Source organism: Mytilus californianus, unplaced genomic scaffold (genome assembly GCF_021869535.1).
Source record: "Mytilus californianus isolate M0D057914Y unplaced genomic scaffold, xbMytCali1.0.p SCAF_6, whole genome shotgun sequence".
Classification (NCBI taxonomy): Eukaryota; Metazoa; Mollusca; class Bivalvia; order Mytilida; family Mytilidae; genus Mytilus; species Mytilus californianus.
Genome location: NW_026262712.1, coordinates 85191449 through 85215706, shown reverse-complemented (window position 1 = coordinate 85215706; position 24258 = coordinate 85191449). Strand labels below are relative to the sequence as shown.

Sequence of the window (24258 nt, the reverse complement as noted above, 5' to 3'; positions counted from 1 at the left end):
CCTATGCTGACATGTTAATATGGTGTTCTGCTTATTTTGTAGTAAAGAGAGTCTTCTTAGTCCCTATGCTGACATGTTAATATGGTGTTCTGCTCATTTTGTAGTAAAGAGAGAATCCTCTTGGTCCCTATGCTGACATGTTAATATGGTGTTCTGCTCATTTTGTAGTAAAGAGAGAGTCCTCTTGGTCCCTAAGCTGACATGTTAATATGGTGTTCTGCTTATTTTGTAATAAAGAGAGTCCTCTTTGTTCCTATGCTGACATGTTAATATGGTGTTCTGCTTATTTTGCAATAAAGAGAGTCCTCTTGGTCCCTATGCTGACATGTTAATATGGTGTTCTGCTCATTTTGTAATAAAGAGAGTCCTCTTAGTCCCTATGTTGACATGTTAATATGGTGTTCTGCTTATTTTGTAATAAAGAGAGTCCTCTTGGTCCCTATGCTGACATGTTAATATGGTGTTCTGCTCATTTTGTAATACAGAGAGTCCTCTTAGTCCCTATGTTGACATGTTAATATGGTTTTCTGCTTATTTTGTAATAAAGAAAGTCCTCTTGGTCCCTATGCTGACATGTTAATATGGTGTTCTGCTCATTTTGTAGTAAAGAGAGTTCACTTAGTCCCTATGCTGACATGTTAATATGGTGTTCTGCTCATTTTGTAATAAAGAGAGTTCACTTAGTCCCTATGCTGACATGTTAATATGGTGTTCTGCTTATTTTGTAGTAAAAAGAGTTCACTTAGTCCCTATGCTGATATGTTAATATGGTGTTCTGCTCATTTTGTAATAAAGAGAGTTCACTTAGTCCCTACGCTGACATGTTAATATGGTGTTCTGCTTGTTTTGTAGTAAAGAGAGAGTCCTCTTGGTCCCTATGCTGACATGTTAATATGGTGTTCTGCTCATTTTGTAATAAAGAGAGTCCTCTTAGTCCCTATGTTGACATGTTAATATGGTTTTCTGCTTATTTTGTAATAAAGAGAGTCCTCTTGGTCCCTATGCTGACATGTTAATATGGTGTTTTGCTCATTATACCCCACGCAACGAGTTGCGGAGGGTATAATGTTTTTGACCCGTCCGTCCGTCCGTCCGTCCGTCTGTCTGTCCGTCAGTCCGTCTGTCCGTCAGTCCTGTTTCTTGTCATCGCAACTCCTCTCAAACCACACAACAGAATTTCACGAAACCTTTTTAGATAATAAGGACATACTATGTAGTTGTGCATATCGACAGGAAATTGCGATTCAATTTTTTTTCTAGGAGTTACGCCCCTTTGAACTTATTTACTTTAATGTACTACTGCAACAGTTTGTCATCGCAACTCCTCTGATACCACACAACAGAATTTCATGAAACCTTTTAGATAATAAGGACATACTATGTAGATGTGCATATCGACAGGAAATTACGGTTCAATTTTTTTCTAGGAGTTACGCCCCTTTGAACTTATTTGCTTCAATGTACTATGCAACAGTTTGTCATCGCAACTCCTCTGATACCACACAACAGAATTTCATAAAACCTTTTTAGATAATAAGGACATACTATGTAGATGTGCATATCGACAGGAAATTACGGTTCAATTTTTTTTCTAGGAGTTACTCCCCTTTGAACTTATTTGCTTCAATGTACTATGCAACAGTTTGTCATAGCAACTCCTCTGATATCACACAACAGAATTTCATGAAACCTTTTTAGATAAAATAAGGACATACTATGTAGATGTGCATATCGACAGGAAATTACGGTTCAATTTTTTTTCTAAGAGTTACGCCCCTTTGAACTTATTTGCTTCAATGTACTCAGGGGTGAAACTTAACTTTGTAAGGCCAGTAGCCAGCTGGGCTACTAGACTTGGAAATCAGTTAGCCCAGACAAAAAGTTAGTAGCCCACTTTATTTCACTATGAGTATCACCGGTGAAGCCCGCAAAGCGGGCTGAACTTGCTAGGGGGGTTTGGGGGCATGCCCCCCCAAGAAAATTTTGAAATTTTAGACTCAAAACCCTGCATTCTGAGCATACCTGGAGGTGATTTAGATGCTTGGGAAAATGTAAATTTTGTCTTATTTTTGTTGTTGACTTCAATCAAATTTCATAAAAAAAAGAATCATTTACAAAATGGGAATCTTCATGCCCTGTGTACCAGGTTTTTTTTAATATCTTTTTAAGACAACTAAAGAATTCTCTGTCCTAAAATACATGTAGATGATCGATGAAATATTTAATTTCATTTATTTAATAATCTAATTTATTAAATATCTCGATCGATTTATTTTGCGTAACTACGTACATTTGTAAACAAATCATGACCCCCCTTTTTTCTCAAAAGATTTGTACAAGTATTTCAAAAGCATTGTCATAAAATTGATATCTCCTCTGATTTTCTCTTTTTTGTAAACTGTTCAGTAAGTAGGAAACTAAAATCATTTTGAACTAATGTTATTTATTTGTGGTCGACAATATTCTACTTTTGTTTTTGACCTTCATTCTCTGGACACCACGTGGGCTTTGAAAGGGGAACTGCAAAAGGTACTGTTTTCCAGATTCTTAACAACATTATATATTATACGTTCTTTTATTTGACTGATATTATTTCATAACATGCTATTGTCATCTTCTCTGAATTTCTTCGCTTCTTGAAGCCAAAACCGTACAGGGTATTTGATAGCTTCATATTGTAAATGACATCGGAACGTCTCTCTTGTTATCCTTGCAAACATACGATACTTTCCGGACTTTAAGTAGACGACCAATCAGTGACCTGAATTAACGTGAACTATATTTAGTCAAAGGTAAACACTGATTTTACATCCTTGTTTATCGCGACCGCAACTTTGCGACAATACTACTCTCGACACTTGCCTGTATACATTTTAAAAAGATTTTTTTTTCTTTTTGAATTTATATTTTTGTCAGTGAAGTAGCCGGCACTTGGAGCCACGGCGAACAGCGGATTTCCGTCTGTCGAGTACTTTATTTTCAATTCGCCACCTGGGCTACCACAACTGAATAAAAAGATCGCCCAGGTCAATTTCTGGTCGCCCTGGGCGACCGTTAAGTTTTTTCCCTGGTACTACTGCAACAGTTTGTCATCGCAACTCCTCTGAAACCACACAACAGAATTTCATGAAACTTTGTAGATAATAAGGACATACTATGTAGATGTGCATATCGACAGGAAATTATGATTCAATTTATTTTCTTATACAATTTTTTTTCTTACACATATTTTATTACCCAATGACAATGTGAGGACGTGGGGTATGTGAGCGCGCTCACTAAGGTTCTTTAATTTTGTAATAAAGAGAGTTCACTTAGTCCCTATGCTGATATGTTAATATGGTGTTCTGCTCATTTTGTAATAAAGAGAGTTCACTTAGTCCCTACGCTGACATGTTAATATGGTGTTCTGCTCATTTTGTAATAAAGAGAGTCCTCTTAGTCCCTATGTTGACATGTTAATATAGTGTTCTGCTTATTTTGTAATAAAGAGAGTCCTCTTGGTCCCTATGCTGACATGTTAATATGGTGTTCTGCTCATTTTGTAATAAAGAGAGTCCTCTTAGTCCCTATGTTGACATGTTAATATGGTTTTCTGCTTATTTTGTAATAAAGAGAGTCCTCTTGGTCCCTATGCTGACATGTTAATACTCATTCTCTGTAACCACTTAAACTTTTTCGGCACACATAGTCACCAATCTTCCTGAAAATTGGCTGATATGTAGATTCTATTGGACTAGTCGGAAAAATAATGCCAACCGATATATATATTGGTTGGTTACCATGGTAACAGCAGAGAAAGTTGGGATTTTTGAGAAAAATACAATATTTGGTGTAGTGTTGTGAAATTATGCAGCTACATCTATTAAAAAGAAACATAAAAACAATTAATTTCAGTCTTGTTTTAGTCAAAAATTAAAAAAAGTTACGGGTAATCTAACTAGAAACATGTGAAATTAATTTCTAAAAAATGATCATTGTGCAATATTCCTCACAATACGAATTATCTCCCTTTGGTGGGTTACTCTAATGACTGGACCAAAACGAAAATGCTAATAACTATTTTTATTTCTAAAAGGATTGATGTCAAATTTAAATTGTTATAAATTTAGACCATTCAATACATAAATATAAGAAAAAAATATAGAAAACTTTTTTTAAATCTTCATAAAATGTGACCTGACCAACGCTGACAACGACAGGACCAAATGAAAATGCTAATGACTTTTTTATTTCTTAAAGGATTTATGTTAAATTTGAAATATAATAAAATTTGATCATTTAATATATAAATTAATGAATAAATATTGAAAAAAATAATAAAAAATTCAGAAAACGTTACCTTCCTAACGTTGACAATGACCTGACCAACAACAGCAAAAACATGACTGATGAAAATTTCTGTGTTATTTAATATTATTAAAAAAAATCAGAGAAAATAATATGTTTTTGAGTAAAAGACTTGACCTGACCAACGTTTTACTGTGTCCTGGTCGTTGTAATACTTAAAACTTATTTATATCTTATAGGACAAAAATGTAGGATTTGTTTAAAATTTATGAAAAATTAACATTAAGATTGAATGGTAAAAAACTGGGAAAACAGTTTAGACGAGCACTGGATTATTTAAACTTTTTGTGGTATTGAGTAGTATATTGTATTTAACTGTGTTGTAAATTATGTTGTATGTTACTGGTTATAATTTGACACGTTTGATCACAAATATAAAGTAACACACAAAAGTTGTGATTGAAGTAGGCCATGCATAAATACATGTAAGTTGATAAATCCAATATAGTTTGTTTTTTAATATTGTCTTACAGTAAATAATTATTTCCACGTACTACTTAAGGCATGCCCGAGCCTTGTGATGGTTATCTTGGTAGTTTTAAATATTTTCATAAAAAACAAATAAACATTTTGCAGACTACTTGCGGTATGCCCGAGCCCCTGCATGCACGATATCCTGGTAGTTTAAAATATTTTCATAAAATATAAGTATACATATTCGCGGACTTTACTTGAGGGTTGCCAGAGCCTTGTCTTAGTTTTAAATGTTCCCGAAAGTCAATACATTTATCGTTTGCTAATAGGTCTGTACGCATTTTATATTTTCTTATTTGAAAAAATTAATGGTTCAATCTAATGTTTCTATAAATTTGATGCAAAGCCTATTACATATAAATAGGTATAAAGTCATTTTTCCTGGTCATGATAACGGTCAGAATGAAGGACAGAAAGTCACAGACAAAAAATCGCGGACAAAAAGTCACATGTATAATATGTTATTTATAAACATTGACTCCTGTTTCAAAGTAAAATATATTTTTTTTTGTTAAAAGAAAGACAATATACTAATTTTGAGAAACATCTTTCTGTAATGGGCTTTCAGTGAAAATCAAAGTATATGTACATGTATATAATTCTTTTAAAGTTACCCTGTGTAAAGATCTAGAGATATCGTATTGTCAATATTTTTTAATTTGCTGTTAAAAATCCATGAAGATAATTGTTTTTTTCTCAAATTTCAATAATCCAATGCCTATTAGTAATGTTAATATAGGGCGACCATAGGCGGATCCAAGGGGCCCTGAGGGCCCGCCCTCTCCTTTCATTGGAACATTTTGTTGATTACATATGGAATCACTGAAGCATGAATTTAGCGGGCCATCTCTTAAGACAGTCAGTGGGACCCCTTATATGAAAATTGTCTTGATGGTATATTTTCCCCCTGTTGCTCGTTGTAAGACCAGCAGTCACCCACTGTCAGATTTTCCAAGGGTCCTCGTAGGGAAACCGTATTTTTTTGAAAATCTCGAAAATTCTCCCCAGCCAGAACGTCAAACAAGAAATGTGTCGGATGGATAGCAGGGACCATCGAGTAGCCGACTATAACCGCCCTTGCTTGTTACGCCCTCTGTTTTCTAAAGGACCCTTGTGTTTATTCTTTTAGGGGCTCCCTAGTTAAACTATTGAAATTTCTGTCCTTGTCCAATTGATCCCGATTTCCAGTGATATTTTAAATTGTCCGCCTTCATCCCAGCCTAGCCCTATTGCAGGACCTTTTTGAAATTTTCTATTTTTTATAATTTCACCTCAAAAATTATCTTCATGTAGATACTCATCATCCTATAATACAATATTATTCAAAACGTATAGCTATACATGCTTTGACATTTCAACATTGAGTTTAAAAGAATGAATAAGAAAAATAAACAGCTCATAATAAAGGTATTTTTTCCTTTATAGAAAGTTTAGATGGTCATTTATCATTTATTTAGAGGATCAAAGTCTGACTCTTTTGGTTCTATTTTTAATTGTGTTGAATTGCATCAAATTATTGACTATAATTAATTTTTGGCCAGTAGACTAGCACAAAACCTACAATGTTCCTATTAAATTTATTGATTTTGTTCTCTTCTGAAATATGCATGAGATGTTTGACACTGGACATAAATCCAACCACAACTAATCGATCATTTCTTTTTTACAAAATCTTTCCAGCCCCAAATATTGCACAATTGAATATTTAATTTTTTAAATGATTTTACTAGTATTTCTAGTTTTTCTTGTATATTTTTCATGATCATGAAACAGAAATTTCTTCATAATCAGCAATTTTATCCACTTAAGAGAAATTGTATTTGTTTCCTTCAAGTGGTAACACCATTATCGATATACTATACTAGCAAAATCATTTATACATACACATATGTGAATACAGCGAAACTTAATAAGTGTTTTAGTTTTTCTAGTTTTGTGTACATTTAAGAAACTAACTGAAACTTTTTCAAAATTGTTTTAAACTTGTGTATCATCATGAAATTGTTTTCATAGCAACATAGTTAAAACTATTATACCTATATAAATGAATATGTTTAAAATTTTAATGATTACAATAATTTCCACAAATTGTATATTTATTTATATTTTTCTGACTGCAGAATTAGGTTTTAAAACATTTTTTTTCAAAATTTTTCAAAATTTTTTTTTTCTGAAAAAATGAAAACCAAGCATTTTGTATCCATGGTAACAAAAAAATGAAACATACTTCCCCATTACTTTTTCGCATCATTGATAAGATATGACTATGGTATTTATGAATTCATGGTTGACTTTAACTGAGGTGTCCGCAAAAAATTATGGTGAGCATTCAAAAATGACCTCAAAAGGGTATTTTTTTACCCAATGCAAACCACATAAAAAGGAGATATGTGTGATTATGATTGAAAATGAAAATGAAAATACCACTTTTTAAATTACATTAATAAAATGCATATATTTAATAAAATCATAAAAAAATAGTCTTTCTCTTAATCATTTATTATGAAAAAATATATTGAAAATAGCCATTTTCAACTTAAAATCATAGATATCCAGAAGAGGTAAAACTGGTCATTGGTTGCTATGGCAACCGATATGCTTAGCAACCAACATTTTGCCATTTTTTGTTTGTTTCATCAAGACTAGTAAGTGTGTGAAGTTTGAAGAAAATCCATGACCATGCGTGCCACACTCCCTATTTAAGAGTTTAAATAGTTACAGAGAACCAGTATTAATATGGTGTTCTGCTCATTTTGTAATAAAGAGAGTTCACTTAGTCCCTATGCTGACATGTTAATATGGTGTTTTGCTTATTTTGTAGTAAAGAGAGTTCACTTAGTCCCTATGCTGACATGTTAATATGGTGTTCTGCTCATTTTGTAATAAAGAGAGTTCACTTAGTCCCTATGCTGACATGTTAATATGGTGTTCTGCTTATTTTGTAGTAAAAAGAGTTCACTTAGTCCCTATGCTGATATGTTAATATGGTGTTCTGCTCATTTTGTAATAAAGAGAGTTCACTTAGTCCCTACGCTGACATGTTAATTTGGTGTTCTGCTTATTTTGTAGTAAAGAGAGAGTCCTCTTGGTCCCTATGCTGACATGTTAATATGGTGCTCTGCTTATTTTGTAGTAAAGAGAGTTCACTTAGTCCCTACGCTGACATGTTAATATGGTGTTCTGCTTATTTTGTAGTAAAGAGAGTTCACTTAGTCCCTATGCTGATATGTTAATATGGTGTTCTGCTTATTTTGTAGTAAAGAGAGTCCTCTTAGTCCCTATGCTGACATGTTAATATGGTGTTCTGCTTATTTTGTAGTAAAGAGAGTCTTCTTAGTTCCTATGCTGACATGTTAATATGGTGTTCTGCTCATTTTGTTAATAAAGAGAGTTCACTTAGTCCCTATGCTGATATGTTAATATGGTGTTCTGCTCATTTTGTAATAAAGAGAGTTCACTTAGTCCCTACGCTGACATGTTTATATGGTGTTCTGCTTGTTTTGTAGTAAAGAGAGAGTCCTCTTGGTCCCTATGCTGACATGTTAATATGGTGCTCTGCTTATTTTGTAGTAAAGAGAGTTCACTTAGTCCCTATGCTGATATGTTAATATGGTGTTCTGCTTATTTTGTAGTAAAGAGAGTTCACTTCGTCCCTATGCTGATATGTTAATATGGTGGTCTGCTTATTTTGTAGTAAAGAGAGTCCTCTTAGTTCCTATGCTGACATATTATATGGTGTTCTGCTCATTTTGTAATAAAGAGAGTTCACTTAGTCCCTATGCTGACATGTTAATATGGTGTTCTGCTTATTTTGTAGTAAAGAGAGTTCACTTAGTCCCTATGCTGACATGTTAATATGGTGTTCTGCTTGTTTTGTAGTAAAGAGAGAGTCCTCTTAGTCCCTATGCTGACATGTTAATATGGTGTTCTGCTTATTTTGTAGTAAAGAGAGTCCTCTTAGTCCCTATGTTGACATGTTAATATGGTGTTCTGCTTATTTTGTAGTAAAGAGAGTCCTCTAAGTCCCTATGCTGACATGTTAATATGGTGTTCTGCTTATTTTGTAGTAAAGAGAGTCCTCTTAGTCCCTATGCTGACATGTTAATATGGTGTTCTGATTATTTTGTAGAAAATAAACCTGTTAAATCCTCAACACCTCCACAAATAAAATCCTCATCACCTAGGCCAGGGTTTATAGAACATCCAGCTGGTGTTAGTTTAGAAGACGGTGATAAAGCAACATTACAATCTAGAATATCAGGTGAGGGATTTGTGTGTGGGAACTGTTCACCCCTTTCTGTTTATGTTGTAAATGTTAATTTAAATGCTTATTTTAAGATTGTAAAACAGTTGAAAAAATATGCTTTTAAAAGTTTGAATAAGAATGAATGTAAATACTTTCTTCATTTTATTTAATTTCATTATTTTTAGAATTAAGTTAATAGCACTATGAAAACAGTATTATATATACAATTTAACTTTTGAATTCAAATGATGATTATTGGGTAAAAGTTCAATGGCAAAACTCAGTAAACACTGGACATACATTATATCTAAGAACTGTAAAACTACGGATAATACTTTCATGTAGATATTCTTAAAGTCATTTATTTTTTGTTTAACTGAAATTTTGTAATGATTGTTTATTTGTTGTGTGAAGGTTTCTATGTTCAGAATGGTTTGATTTGTCATTTTGATGTTTGAACTTTTGAAATTGATTGTTATGCATCACTTCCCCATATATATCCACCTTTGCCACAAATGTTTGATTTTGAGTTTTACCTTTCAAAACATACCATGTTCCAGGGAGAACACCTGTTTCAGTTACAATTGTTTTCTATAAGTATATATAGGATATTGTGTTTAAAAAGATATACTGAAAAAACTTCTCACAGAAATTGCTTAGGGACCATTCATTTGTAACCTAAATGAGAGGTTAGGAGGAATTAAAGGTGTTAATGGCTTTTTTGGGGAATCAAAAGGCGAGGTATCCAATTTCTCAAAAGACATTATGACATGACAGAAAATAAACTAGAAAGATGACAATGAAAAAATAAATTCTGAATTTATATAAATTATAAACCCCCACTGATTTGTAGGAAACCCTGAAGTAGAATGGTACAGAGGTAATGAATTAATAAAAGATTCAGCTGATTTCCAATATCACAAAGAAGGCAATATGTTTAGATTAATTATAGCTGAAGTTTTTCCAGAAGATACAGGAATTTATAAATGTGTTGCTAAAAATAATGCTGGATCAACAACAAGTAGTTTTTATATAAAAGTTGAAGGTAAGGAAATCAATAAATAAATAAATGGAGTTGGTTTTCTAATTATGCTCATATTCATGATAGTTAAACAGTATAATACTACAGTGTAGATAAGGAAATAAAATCTTACTTTCTAAAATTGTAAGAAAAATGAAAAACACAAGATATCTGAAAATTCTTATATGGAAAAAAGCATGCAAACGACTACATGAATTTGTTTGTAATACCTTGAAGGATGATGAATGATTTGAAATGCATGTTTCACATGTTTATTTATTTTTGTGTGAGATTTTATGTCTTGAATACCATTACCAGTGTTAAAGAGTTTTCCTTTTGTGGATTTGAAACTTTTGATTTCAAGAACAATGCATGGTTTTTCACATTCAAAATGGATGCCTATTTTTTCATCACGCCAGTACATTTTCCAAATAATGTTGCTTTTTGTATTAAAAGAGATATAATAGTGTTTTTTTTTAAAATCTATTTATTGATTTAATTTGTAGAACCAGATGTAAACCCTTTAGCTCCTGTTTTTATATCACATCCAAAGTCACAGAGTATAGATGAAGGAACAGCATTTAAGGCATCATGTACACTTGACGAGGCTGACTCTGGTAAGATCTTATTCTTGTTTAGAAATATAACTCACCAACAAATAGCACCTTGTTTTAAGATGATTGTATAAATCTGAAGATCACTTTAAGCTTACTTAGACACCTTGTGTCTTGTGTAAAAAATTGACAGATAAAGCTGGTATCTCTTACTTGAATATACCATATCTCTGTATAATATAATTAACAGCCTCAGTGGTCTTGTGTCTTGTGCTTGCCTCCAGTGTGGTAAGTTTGATCCCTGTCAATGTCTAACCATAGACTTGAAAATTGGTACATTTTTCTTCTCTGGTAATCACACAGCATTTAGGAGTAAAAGCATAGACTGGTTGACTTGGAGTACTAATAATTTGTCTGCTGACTGTTACCTTGTGGACTGGCATGTTAAAGATCCTGGCTCTGTGTGGTGATCTAGTACACAGTAGGGTTCATATTCATATGACATTATCATTTTCTTGTCCAAATATGCATTATAGTAATCAAAATTTATAAACTACTGTTATTGTAATATGGTATGGAAAAGAGCAAGAACACATTAAATAAGTGAAAATAAGTTAAAATATCACAGAATATTTACTAAATAAAATTTAAACACAAAAAAAATATTGAGAAACAGGGGGGTTCATTCCCCAAGCGCCTGTGATCCATCTATCTTAATATTATTTCTTGTTACAGTTCAGTGGAGTAAGGATGGTAAAGAAGTAGAGGACACAGGAAGATTTAAATTTTCACAAGATGAAAACAAATTCACATTTGAGATCCCTGTAGCTTTAGCTACCGATTCTGGTGAATATACAGTGACAGCCAAGAATAGCCGAGGCTCCTCCCAATGGACATTTACCCTTAGTGTTGCTGTAAGTTCCTCACCTGTAGCCGATATTGACGTTGTCAAACTTATAGAAGACATGCAGGTGAGAATGACAGTCAGGCATTAGTTCAGTGTTCATGGTCATCATAAATAATGCTATATTTTGTAGTCAAACCTGTTATAAAGGTCACCTTCATTAAGCAAAAACCTGTCGTATCAGGTCATCTTCTTCTTGTCACACTTTAGTAAAACCAATGCATATTGAACCTCAATTCAATGGTCTCCTCTCTTCTGTCAGCTTTCTCTTTTCCTGTTGGTGACCTTTATATACATGTGTGTCTGTAGTTTACTTTAAAGTATGGATGCTATGCTTTAGTCTGTAAAGTCAAGAGCAGTGTGCAACTTTACAATAAAACAAATCAGTTTTATATCAATTTAAAAAAAAAATGGATATAAGAAAAAAATTATTATGATGACCAGTTGAACAATATATATATTTACATCATACGTTACATGGAAGATTGTTGTCTTATCTAGTCTGTAGTGCTTGTCTTACGTAATATGTAGTCAAATGTTAATGTATAGCAATGTCTAGTCTTTGTAGAGTATAATAGTATATTAATAATTAGATGTTAGAAAAACAGTTTTAATTTTAACTTTGAGAAAGTGTATGGTAAATTTTGAGATGATTTCATATTGAAACCTTGATTTTTTTTATGATGTAAAGAAAAAATCAAAAATTTGATTATGGATTTATCAAAAAAGATTACATGCAGTCAACAGCTCAAATGTTATAATCATATTGGATAGAAAATTTTTTTCGGATCCTTTATTTGAGATTAAATGGAATTTTGACAAATTGTTTTAAATCAAGAATTAAAAAAAGAATCAATTGACAATAGCAAGCACAACAAGATAAATGTATTGTATAAATGTATATAGCTATGCCTGAATCATGTCATCTCATGTTGTCTTCTGTTTTGTCTTCATTAGTCATTTAAAGATATGGACCTTATAGCTATTTGAGAATCTGCAATACTTCACCTGAGAATTTGCCACACATGAACTATTGATGTCATTTAATAATCACTTTTCTTTTGTGGCGTCAGACATTTTCTCTTGAGACGTCAAAATGTTACAGGAACGGCTGTGATGTCCAGTAATGGCAGACAAATAGTGATAATGTCTAGTAAAATAAATGAAACTTTTGTTAAAAAAAAAATTGAAGAACGTTGTCATTGTAGAGATGTAAGCTTTTATTGTTTATCAGCAGTTGACTTATTCATAAAAATTTGCCTACATTTCAGGTGGGTATTGAAGTTAAGAATATTAGAAATAATCGTTTGCATGCAAAAATGGCTTTCAATTTTTTATGTAGAATAATCAGTTCTTGTGTTCACACTTTCTTATCAGGATCTGACAACGACCTGTACTACTTTCTGTTCTGATAATTATGTCAACCAATGAAATTTCTGCCCTAAAAAAAGGGGGGGGGGATGTCATCATGACAAAACCAGAGAATCTCAAAATGGTATTCACAACAGAAAGTAAAACAGAGGTATCATCCTTGTTAGAAAAAAAAAAAAAAGGCACATAATCTGTTTTTCAATCTGATTGTGATATCTGATATTTGTAGAGAACGATGTTATGTTGGAAAACAACTTCATGGCAGGGCTTCCAAAACGGTCATATATTCCGGACTTGACCGAAACTTTCATAAAAAGACCGGCTGCTCTCAGCCTCAAACGGTCAAATAGAATTGGTGTGCCACATTTTGTTATTCAAGGCATTTTCATGAAACGGTCATTTCAATTTTTACCAACTATCGATCGATAAAAATGTCCGTTTGGGCATTTTAGTTTATAATTGTGGCAATCTATTTCACAAAGATATTTCGGTCATAATTGGGTTTAATAAAACAGAAGCAGCATATTTCAGATACTTTGAAGTGTCTCAGTTAGTCTAATCCTCTGGGTACATAAATGTACGGCTTGGTCTTTAGCTTGTGTACATCAATAAAAAGTAGAAAAAACACGTTTTCTTTTATTTAAATAACAACAAGCTGTCAAACAATTATCCCTTCAATAAGTTATATTGAAGCCATAAATCATTCACTGATTACAGGTTTGTTACCTTTGATGAGGTGTCCTTAGCTTGTCTTTATCAATAGAATCAATGTACATAAAGGTAATCAGGTAAACGAGGTCAAACATGTAAGCGTGTATGGAACAACATCCTATTTAATTACGCTTTATAGATATTATTTTAAATGAGCATTCAGTTTAAAAAAGTATCCTGATATTTAAAAGTTATTCTTCAAATAAGGATAATTGTAAATGAATAAGTATGATATATATTATTTTATTTAACACTGTACATCGTGTTAAATACTGGGGTACTCTCAAGGGGAAAATTTACTAAAATATATAGGAAAAACTGTACCAAGCTGAGTTGTCCAATAAATAAGGGGGCGTTCTCTATTCTTGTTTTCATATTAAAAACTGTTTTTATAATTAAAATCATAAAGAATAATATCCAATCATGACAATCTCCGACTGTTATAAAGACTTTGTCTCAAATTGAACTTTACAAATCTGCCATCATGGGCAAACGTAAACGTGACGATTCCGATCAAAATTCGAAATCTGCTAGAAGCTTTATTCATAAATGGTTACAACTGTTTTTATGGTTAAGATTTGACAGTATGCTAAATGCCATGTTTTGTGACATTTGTCAAAAACATAAACTTAAAAATAACTTTGTAAAGCCTGGTTCGACAAATTTTCGAAAGTCAGCCGTTGTAGAGCATGATTATAGCAATGACCACATTCAAGCTCTTAAATTAGAGACAGCTTCCAAAAGTAATCCAATTGTATCAGTATTTGAGAAAGTTCATGAAAAGACTGACAACGGCGCAATGTGCACCTTGTTCCGTAATGCTTACTTTATTGCTAAAGACAACTTACCAATGGACAAATTTCAGTCAATAAATGATTTAACTAAGTTAAATGGTGCCGTGATCACTTCTAAATTATATCAAGAGAACAATGTTGCCTCCTCCGAATTTGTTCAGACAATTTCCGATGTTATAGAGAAAGAGGTGATGTCCGACGTAAAGTTAAGTCCCGCCGTGGGAATTATGATCGACGAGTCAACTGATCTGGCTACGCAAAAACATTTAATTTTGTACTTATCATTGTACAAAGAAAAATGTTATCACTGTTCAGTAGATTTTACACGGTTTAAAACAATATCCTTCATTGGGCCTCCTCAATGTTATCTATAAATACCGCATCAGTTGTAAAAGTCACGTGGTCAGGTAATCAATACACAAAAAGAAAAGTATCACGTGTATTGATGATCAAGTTGTACTGCAATTAAAGCCAACATCAACAGTTTCAAATAAGATGGCCTTAATTTACAAAGTGTTAAGTACTCACAGAGAGAAGATAGATTATATAAACAGAAAAAAAAACATGAGAACAGTCAAGTACTGAAGCTGATTGATGCAATGATGGTTACTGTATTACAATACACAGAAAAATGACACAATACCGAGGATAATATTTTATTTATTTTTAGAATGAAGAAAACAAAACAGTTATAAATAAATTTATTGCATATAACACTACTAATTATTTAGACACATATATCAATTTATGCATCCTCTCAGTTACATTTAAGTATCCAGCTGATCATTGACCGTCAAAAATATTTCTTTGAAAAATGTCCGGCTGTCGTCAGGAAATTTTGGAAGCCCTGCTTCATGGTACATGTATTTCATTTTAACTGCAACAGAAAAAAATATACATCAGAAAGTATTAACTGGTGATCACTTTACAGATTAGTGATAAATCATTGATGTGACAATTAATTATAGATATCCATATTTGATATATAGAGAATATCATATGGCTTTTTCAATATCACATACCGTATCAACCCTCAACCAATATAATCCCTCGAGCAGAGCTCTTGGGATTATATTGGTTTCTCGGGTTGATACGGATGTGATATTGAAAAAGCCATATGATATTCTCTATATATCAAATATGGATATCATATACACTTTATTATATACATGTACCTCACGTAGATGTTTTTTATGTGACATGACGTCATACATATAAGGGGATTTGAAATGACGTCATACAGTTAGAGGTTTGACATGACGTCATACAGGTTAGGGGTTTGATAAAGCCTTTGCAACAGTGACGGCAATCGATGATGTGACGTCATACAGATTAAAGGTGTGATAAAGCCTTTGCAACCGTGCTGATATCGATATCATCACAGGTGGCTGATACAGCATGCTTGCCAATGACTGTATTACACATACAATTTATCTGTATATACTAAAAAGATGTATAGTGATAACATGACTAAATGTATTATACTGTTTTAGTGAACACTGTACATGTTACTGGAATAATTTATATCACAATTATATATGTTCAAGAAAAAATACTTCGAAAGCAAATTACACAAAACAATTGGGAGCAGCAAAACTGATAGGACTAATACCGAAGAGATAAAACAGTCAATAGTGAACCATGACTATGGATATACTAGTCTTTTCTTATTTTAAAAAAATTATAGGCCAAGCTTTCCTTATTCAAGATAACATACTGTGGACTCATTGAGATTTTTGTTGATACCAATTTTAATGGATTTAGAAAAAAACTATTTTCAGGGATGTTTGATTTCGTAGTTTAGTAAATTTCTGCGTATAAGCAGGGGTTTAAAGCCTATAGAAAATTTGTACTTTTTTAAACATTTAAATGCATGGTTTTCCTTTACCTGCAAAATCCATAAAACAATTAATGATGAATCCACAGTAGACACCAACAATGGACAAGTTTTGAAGAAAATTACAAGATACTATCAATGATCGGCTATTTAAAATACCAAATTGTTTAAAGGACTAGAAACACCTTTAGAACTTGGTTTTTAAACTAGACTGTTAACATATTAAAACAATATTCTTTTTAAAAAAAAAACTTTTTTTATAACTATTCAATAAGGACTGAGAAATGTCTAGTATATATTCATATTATATATTTTTATTATGATTTTTGTTTTCAGTAAAAGAACAGGCTAGATGATTCTCTCTACATATCATTTACATAATGACAACATGGGATTGTGGCCCTTCAAACACATGAACAGATTGCTCACTAACCTACGAGTGAAAGTTGTGTGATTATCAGCTATTTTTAGACTTACGTGCTTCCTGGATGTGATAAATTTCATCACTTCTTTGGCTATGTGCCAAAAGAATGTAAGATCTGTATGAGGATTGTACCAGAGGCATATATGTTAAAATTAATTGTAACTTTTTTTTGTCATTTCATCATGATCCTTTAAGTCTCAATCATTTTCGCTTCATCAGCTAAGTTTTGCTGAGTGATTCTTGTTTTGAGGCTTTTCTGGAATATGGTGATTTTCTTACAAATTTTTTAACAAAATGAATTTCATAAGAGAAAAAAAATAGGAAAAACATCAGAAGACAATTGGTAAATTGTAGATGTACCGGTAATATTATATTAGTTTTCTTCTCTTTCGCTTTAGCTGTAAGAATGTTACTGTATTAAGAAAAGTCTAATAAAACAAAGTGACTTTATTGGTAATACTATATTGTATATAGATATTGTTTGATTGAAAGAATTAAATTGTATCTTTTGCCTATAAGCATAACATTATTTTTTCAATTTTTGAAAATAGTAACAAGTTGTTGTTTGCAGTTTTCAGTGCAAAGGATAAGCTAAGTGTTTTCTGTTTAATAAAAGTAAAGAATCAAAAGCAGAAATTTTAGTTATTTTTGTATTCCATGGAATTTTCACATAAATTTTATGCATGATTCATAAAAATTTTGAAAGTAAGTTCCGATTTGAAATATACCATAAATGTTATATTTTTTTTTTATTAAGTGCAGATTTTGAAAATGTAATATTATGGGTTATAGGCAAACAAAGGAATGTTTGTAGTTCAATGAACAGATATAGATTTTAATATATTTTTAACTGATGAAATAATTTATTTGAAGAGAAAAATAATTTAATTAAATTATTGCTGTTATTTTTTAACTTATTTTTTATATTGGTGCAATAAGCAATTACTATGTTGTTGATTGAGTTTTTAAACATGATAAGATTATTTGAGATTTTTTTCTATTTTTGCTGAGAGAACATGTAGCTTTATTTGAATTTCATATTGTGTTGATTTTAATTAATCAATTAAGAAATGAATCAATTTAGTTCATTTAAAATTATCAACCATTACTAGAAAATGAAACTAATTTTATTTTGATGATGCTCATAAGATTCGAACTCTATTATAAAGTGCTTTTATCATGTTTCTAAACATTATTATTTATTATAAGTTTGGTGTGGTTTCAAGGGGAGTAACTCTTTCTCTGCCTGTTCATGCAGTATAATATTGATGACCTGTGATAATCAGCCCTTCTGGATAAATGTTTTAATTTTCTTACAGGTCTATAAAGATATATGAACTGATTTTTATATTTGAAGAATAGAGGAATATATTTTTAAAAATTCAGTATGATCTATTTCATTCAATGAGATAAGAAAGATAACATTATTTTTTGATAAACAAAATTGTATTTGATATTTTACAGAAATGTAATTACTAATTTCTTGAGGTTATCAAAGTATATTCATTTATAACTCATAGTTGTATTTCAGCTCTGTACTGAAAATTTTGACATTTAACCATAAAGTCTGGAAGGCCGACCCCAGTAATCCCACCAGAGCTATTTGCTGTGATGTTATGTATTATTATCACTGCCCCATGCTTTACCTCTTTTATGAAAATGTTATCAAATAAAATGCTGTTCTAAAGATTCTGGTGTTAATCTTGTTTTTTCCTTGAAATATCCTCATCTATCTGTCATTGACGATTTCATTAACAAACCTCTTATTATATATATGTTTAACTTTTCATGTTTCTGCAGGACAACTATAACTGAATAAAAAGAGATCTTGAGTATATGTCAATAGGATAGCAAACCAACAACACAAAAAAATAAAAAAACATCTAGAGGTCAACATACAGTCTTCAATAATAGACAAGTGTCTACACAATATCTTATCTTTAAACAAAGAGTGAATCAAAGTCTATCAATTTGATCTGCCATCATAATGACAACATAATAGCTGGTTGCCATTAAATTACATTCAGAAAGTTTACAAAACCTTACATATATTTATAGTCCTCATGTTTTAAGTGTTTTAGTTGGTTATAGCCATGTTAACAATCAAGTGCCTAATTATCACTAGTATTAATGTACAAAAAGTGTCTTCAAAAATGACAAAATGTACTTTTCCTGTTCAAATCAAGGAGTTTTATGTTATAATGTAGAAAATGAAAACATTTTCCTGTTTAAAAATATTGATCCTCCTTCTTCTATTGAAGTGGGTAACAATGTTTCTCCAAATAAGATTGTTAAATTTTAGATTTTCAACACAAGAGCTAAAGTTAGCATGTTAGAATGTAGAATTTAACTATCAGGAGTAAAGAAATATTGTACCTCATGGGCAAACAGAGAGACATTTTTAGCTCACCTGGCCCAAAGGGCCAAGTGAGCTTTTCTCATCACTTGGTGTCCGTTGTCCGTTAATTTTTACAAAAATCTTCTTCTCTGAAACTACTTGGCCAAATTTAACCAAACTTGGCCACAATCATCATTGGGGTATCTAGTTTAAAAAATGTGTCTGGTGACCCGGCCAACCAACCGAGATGGCTGCCATGGCTAAAAATAGAACATAGGGGTAAACTGTAGATTTTGGCTTATATCTCTGAAACCAAATCATTTAGAGCAAATCTGACATGGGGTAAAATTGTTTATCAAATCAAGATCTATTTGCCCTGAAATTTTCAGATGAATCGGACAACCCGTTGTTGGGTTGCTGCCCCTGAATTGGTAATTTTAAGGAAATTTTGCCGTTTTTGGTTATTATCTTGAATATTATTATAGATAGAGATAAACTGTAAACAGCAATAATGTTCAGCAAAGTAAGATCTACTAATAAGTCAACTTGACCAAAATGGTCAGTTGACCCCTTAAGGAGTTATTGCCCTTTATAGTCAACTTTTAACCATTTTTCGTAAATATTTGTAATCTTTTACAAAAATCTTCTCTGAAACTACTAAGACAAATTTAACCAAACTTGTCCACAATAATCATTAGGGTATCTTGTTTAAAAAATGTGTCCAATGACCCCGCCCGCGAACCAAGATGGCCGACATGGCTAAAAAATAGTACATAGGGTAAAATGCCGTTTTTGGCTCATATCTCTGAAACCAAAGCATTTAGAGCAAATCTGAAGAGGATAAAATTGTTCATTAGGTCAAGATCTATCTGCCCTGAAATTTTCAGACCAATCAGGCAACACGTTGTTGGGTTGCTGCCCTTGATTGGTAATTTTAAGAAAATTTTGCAGCTTTTGGTTATTATCTTGAATATTATTATAGATAGAGATAAACTGTAAACAGCAATAATGTACAGCAAAGTAAGATCTACAAATAAGTCAACATTACCAAAATTGTCAATTGACCCCTTAAGGAGTTATTGCCCTTTATAGTCAATTTTTTACAATTTTCATAAATTTTGTAAATTTTTGTAATTTTTTACAAAATATTTTCCACTGTAACTACTGGGCCAAGTTCATTATATATAGAGATAATTGTAAGCAGCAAGAATGTTCAGTAAAGTAAGATCTACAAACACATCACCATCACCAAAACACAATTTTGTCATGAATCCATCTGTGTCCTTTGTTTAATATTGACATAGACCAAGGTGAGCGACACAGGCTCTTTAGAGCCTCTAGTTTTATGCCTCACTTATGATAGTAGAAGGCTTCATATTTTATGGTCTGTCTGTCTGTCTGTCTGTCAGTCCATCTGTTCCATATCAATTTTAAGTTTTGGTTTAAGGTAATTTTTAATGAAGTTTTTACATCAATTTAGAATTTAGTACACAATGACATGTTCATTATGATGTGAATGTTTTAAAAGATTTGCCGAAAACTAATTTTGACCCAGATTTTGTGTTTCATTGATCAGTTTAAAGTTTTGGTTTAAGGTAGTTAACCCTGAAGTTTTTGTCACATTAAATTTAACCTTAGCACACAAATTTCTAAAATTCATGCCAAATTAGGGTTTGGACACAGATTTGGTAGTTCCATAAACTAGAAATGTGACAGTACAAGCAGAGCAAGGTGTCCTATGGACACATGTTTTTCAGTTTTTTGTCTCGCCTGCGATGAAAGTCGCTGAAAGCGAGACATAGGGATTGCTTTTCCAGCAATGCCTCTGGCGTCAACAATTGTTAAGTTTTCTGCTTGTTAGTTTGATAGGATCTACTTGTGATAGATCAATGATATTTTGTATAAAGTTGCATTACTATCAGTACATATCAGTTTGACGACTATTTTGAGGCCCTGCCCCCTAGAACATGGTACAGTGACTTTGAATCAATTAGCAATTTTCAATGTTAAGTTTTCTGCTTAAGTTAGTTTGATAGGATCTACTTGTGATAGATCAATTATATTTTGTATGAAGTCGCATTACTATCAGTACATATCAGTTTGACAGCTATTTTGAAGCCCTGCCCCCCTAGGACATGGTACACTGACTGAATTAATTAGTAATTTACGATGTTAAGTTTTTATGCTTAAATTAGTTTAATAAGAAATCTGACAATAACCCCTAAAATTAATCCCAACCTTCCTATTGTGGTGTGGAACCTTGTTCTAAAATTTTGACCAGAGAAATATCTCTTTTACTCAAGTTATTGTCTTAAAACCAGACAAACAATTGTTTTTGGCCCCTTTCTGGCCCCTAATTACAAAACAGCTAACACAATAACCCCTAAAATCAATCCCAACCCTCCTATTGTGGTATGGAACCATGTGCTAAAATTTCTTACACATCCATACACTTATACTAAAGTTATTGACTGCGAACCAATTTATTTTCCATGAACCAGTAAAACTGACCTTTTTTGGCCCCTAATTACAAAACTGCTAAGACAATAGCCCCCAAAAACAATCCCAATCATCCTTTAGTGGTATGGAACCTTGTGCTAAAATTTCATAGAGATCCATGAAGTTATACTCAAGTGATTGTCTGTGAATCAAAATGTCTTCAGACACAGACACAGACAACACCATAACATAATACGAACGCAAATAAATTTGCGGTCATATAAAAATCGGTAAAATTCGTCATTTAAGGGCAATAACTTGTATAAAAAGTCATCTGACAGTTTGGAAGTAAATGGACAATAGGTAGATCTCATCATTCCAAACATTTCTGCCCTGTCTGATTTTCTCTATTTATAGTGGTTTTCAAGATAATAGACAACACTTGAATTTTACCCCATGTTCTATTTTTAGCCATCTTGGCCATCTTGGTTGGCAGGTGGTTCATCAGACCCATTTTTTAAACTAGATACCCAAATGATGATTGTGGCCAAGTTTGATTAAAATTTGGATAAGAAGTTTCAGAGAAGAAGATTTTTGTAAAAGTTAACAACGACGGACACCAAGTGATAAGAAAAGTTCACTTGGTCCTTCGGGCCAGGCGAGCTAAAAAGGAGATGTGATAGGATTTCCAATAAGACAACTATGACTAAAGGACAAAGATGTGTATAGAAACATGCATAAACTAACTGCACCCATTCATCAATTAATTTTGAATATCCTACAAAACCATAATGTAGTGTACCTTTTTAAAAACATATAGAATTTAATGTGCAAGTGTTGTTGTTTTTACTGAGACTGATATTTTCAGTTTAAGCAATATCAGGCTTCAGTCATTTCAAAAAGCTTTTTCTTTTAAAACTAGAGGCTCTAAAGAGCATGTGTTACTCACCTAGGTCTATGAGCATCTTCAACAATGGACTCTCTCCAACATTGCGGACTAGAATAGTATTCATGATAAAAACCTTTTTTTTTGTTGATCTTGTATTGCTGATCAATTTTTCTCTTTACGGTTTCTTTAATTTTAGCCCAAAACACAATAAACACAAAAAACAAAAAAAGTCAATCACTCATACATAGATTAAACCAATGATTTAGACAAAATTTAACTTATTTGTAGATCTTTTCTTGCTGATCACTTTTGCCATCTATCTTTTATAGTTTTCAAGATAGTAGGCAAAAACGTAAAATATTGGTAAAATTCCTCATTAAAGAGCAAGAACTCCTACAAGCAGTCGACCAACAGTTTCAGCTATTTTGACTTGTAGGTCAAGTCTTGCTGACCATTTTTGCTTATTTAAGTTTCTATTCATCTATAATAGTTTTTCAGATATTAGACAAAAACGTATAAAATGGTAAAAATCATTTTCAAAGCGCAATAACTCCAATAAGGTGTCGTCAGACAATTTCAAGAGTATAAACTTATTTGTTGATCTTGTCTTGCTGATCATTTTTCTTATTTAAGGTTCTATCTATCTATTTTAGTTTTCAGATATATGCAAAAACACTAAAAATAAATAAAAAATTGTCATTAAAGGGCAATAACTTGAATAAGGAGTTGTCTGACGATTTCCACCATTAGATTTATTTGTAGATCTTGTCTTGCTGATCATTTTGGTATATAAAGTTTCTCTTTATCTATTATAGTTTTTCAGATATTAGCCAAAAATGAAAAAAAAATCTGTAAAATTTTTCTTTTAAGGGCAACAACTATAAGAAGCGGCTGACAGTTTTGAAATAAATAGACAATAGGTAGATCTCATCATTTAGAACATTTCTGCCTCTTTCGGATTTTCTCTTTTAACAGCAAATTTTCAAGATAATAGACCCAACTTGCATTTTACCCCTATGTTCTATTTTTAGCCATGTTGGATGGCAAGCGGGGTATCGAACACATTTTTTAAACTATACACCCTAATGATGATTGTGGCCAAGTTTGCTTAAATTGGGCCCTGTAGTTTCAGAGAAGGTTTTTGTAAAAGTTAACCACGACGACGCCAAGTGATAAGAAAAGCTTGCAACCAACATTTTAAACATGGCCATTATGTCTAAGAAAATCCAGAAATGCAACCATCATTTTAAACATGGCCATTATGTCTAAGAATATATAAGTATTTGGTAAACAGGAAGTGGATCAATTGATGAAAATGCAAAACAGTTTAGCATCCTCACAAAAGAACATGATACCAAATGTCAAGAAGATCTGATTTGTAGTTCCTAATAAAAGTGTGACCAAAATTTTAACAGGACAGATATATGGTCACACAAAACCAGTATACCCTCTTTTTTAACAGGGGTAAAATTATGGACAAAAAGTCTAAATTTTTGACTTCATATATACATACATATGTAGTTTGGCTGTAAAACTATTAAAGATTGTGTTTTTACTTGATATGTCTTAACACAGCATTAAGTTCACAACTTACAACTTAATGTAGTTTGATGTGGTGCTTTAGAGAACATAAAACTATGGAAAGGAAGAAGAGAAGATACCACAAGATAATCTGTCTATGAAAAATTCAGATCAAGTCGGACATATTTTCAGTTCTTTGAAATTTATGACTCTTTCTTACACCAATCTTTATTTTCATCCCAGACTATCAGCCTGAAGCTTGAATATCCTTGTATTTATAAATCTTTGCTGGTCTTCCACATACTGTAACTGTCTTGTTAGAAATGACAATTTTTCAGAACAGTTCATGCTGGCAGCTGATGGTATACCCATACTATCATGCATT

The 24258-nt window shown here is 32.1% G+C and overlaps 1 protein-coding gene across 12 annotated transcripts in view; it reads left to right on the top strand.

Annotated features, from left to right (window-relative positions):
- Positions 1-18375, top strand: part of LOC127706501 (twitchin-like) — a 161582-nt gene extending 143207 nt beyond the window's left edge. For 10 of the 12 annotated variants that reach the window (XM_052211152.1, XM_052211156.1, XM_052211158.1 and 7 more), the window contains 5 exons: positions 8954-9085; positions 9924-10115; positions 10598-10708; positions 11381-11616; positions 16599-18375. In XM_052211152.1, the coding sequence (XP_052067112.1) occupies positions 8954-9085; positions 9924-10115; positions 10598-10708; positions 11381-11616; positions 16599-16601 (674 nt within the window). In that variant the 3' untranslated portion in view covers positions 16602-18375. The remainder of the gene's footprint in view (positions 1-8953; positions 9086-9923; positions 10116-10597; positions 10709-11380; positions 11617-16598) is intronic. The other 2 variants (XM_052211155.1, XM_052211162.1) reach the window with 2 other exon arrangements.
- The last annotated feature ends 5883 nt before the right edge of the window (positions 18376-24258 follow it).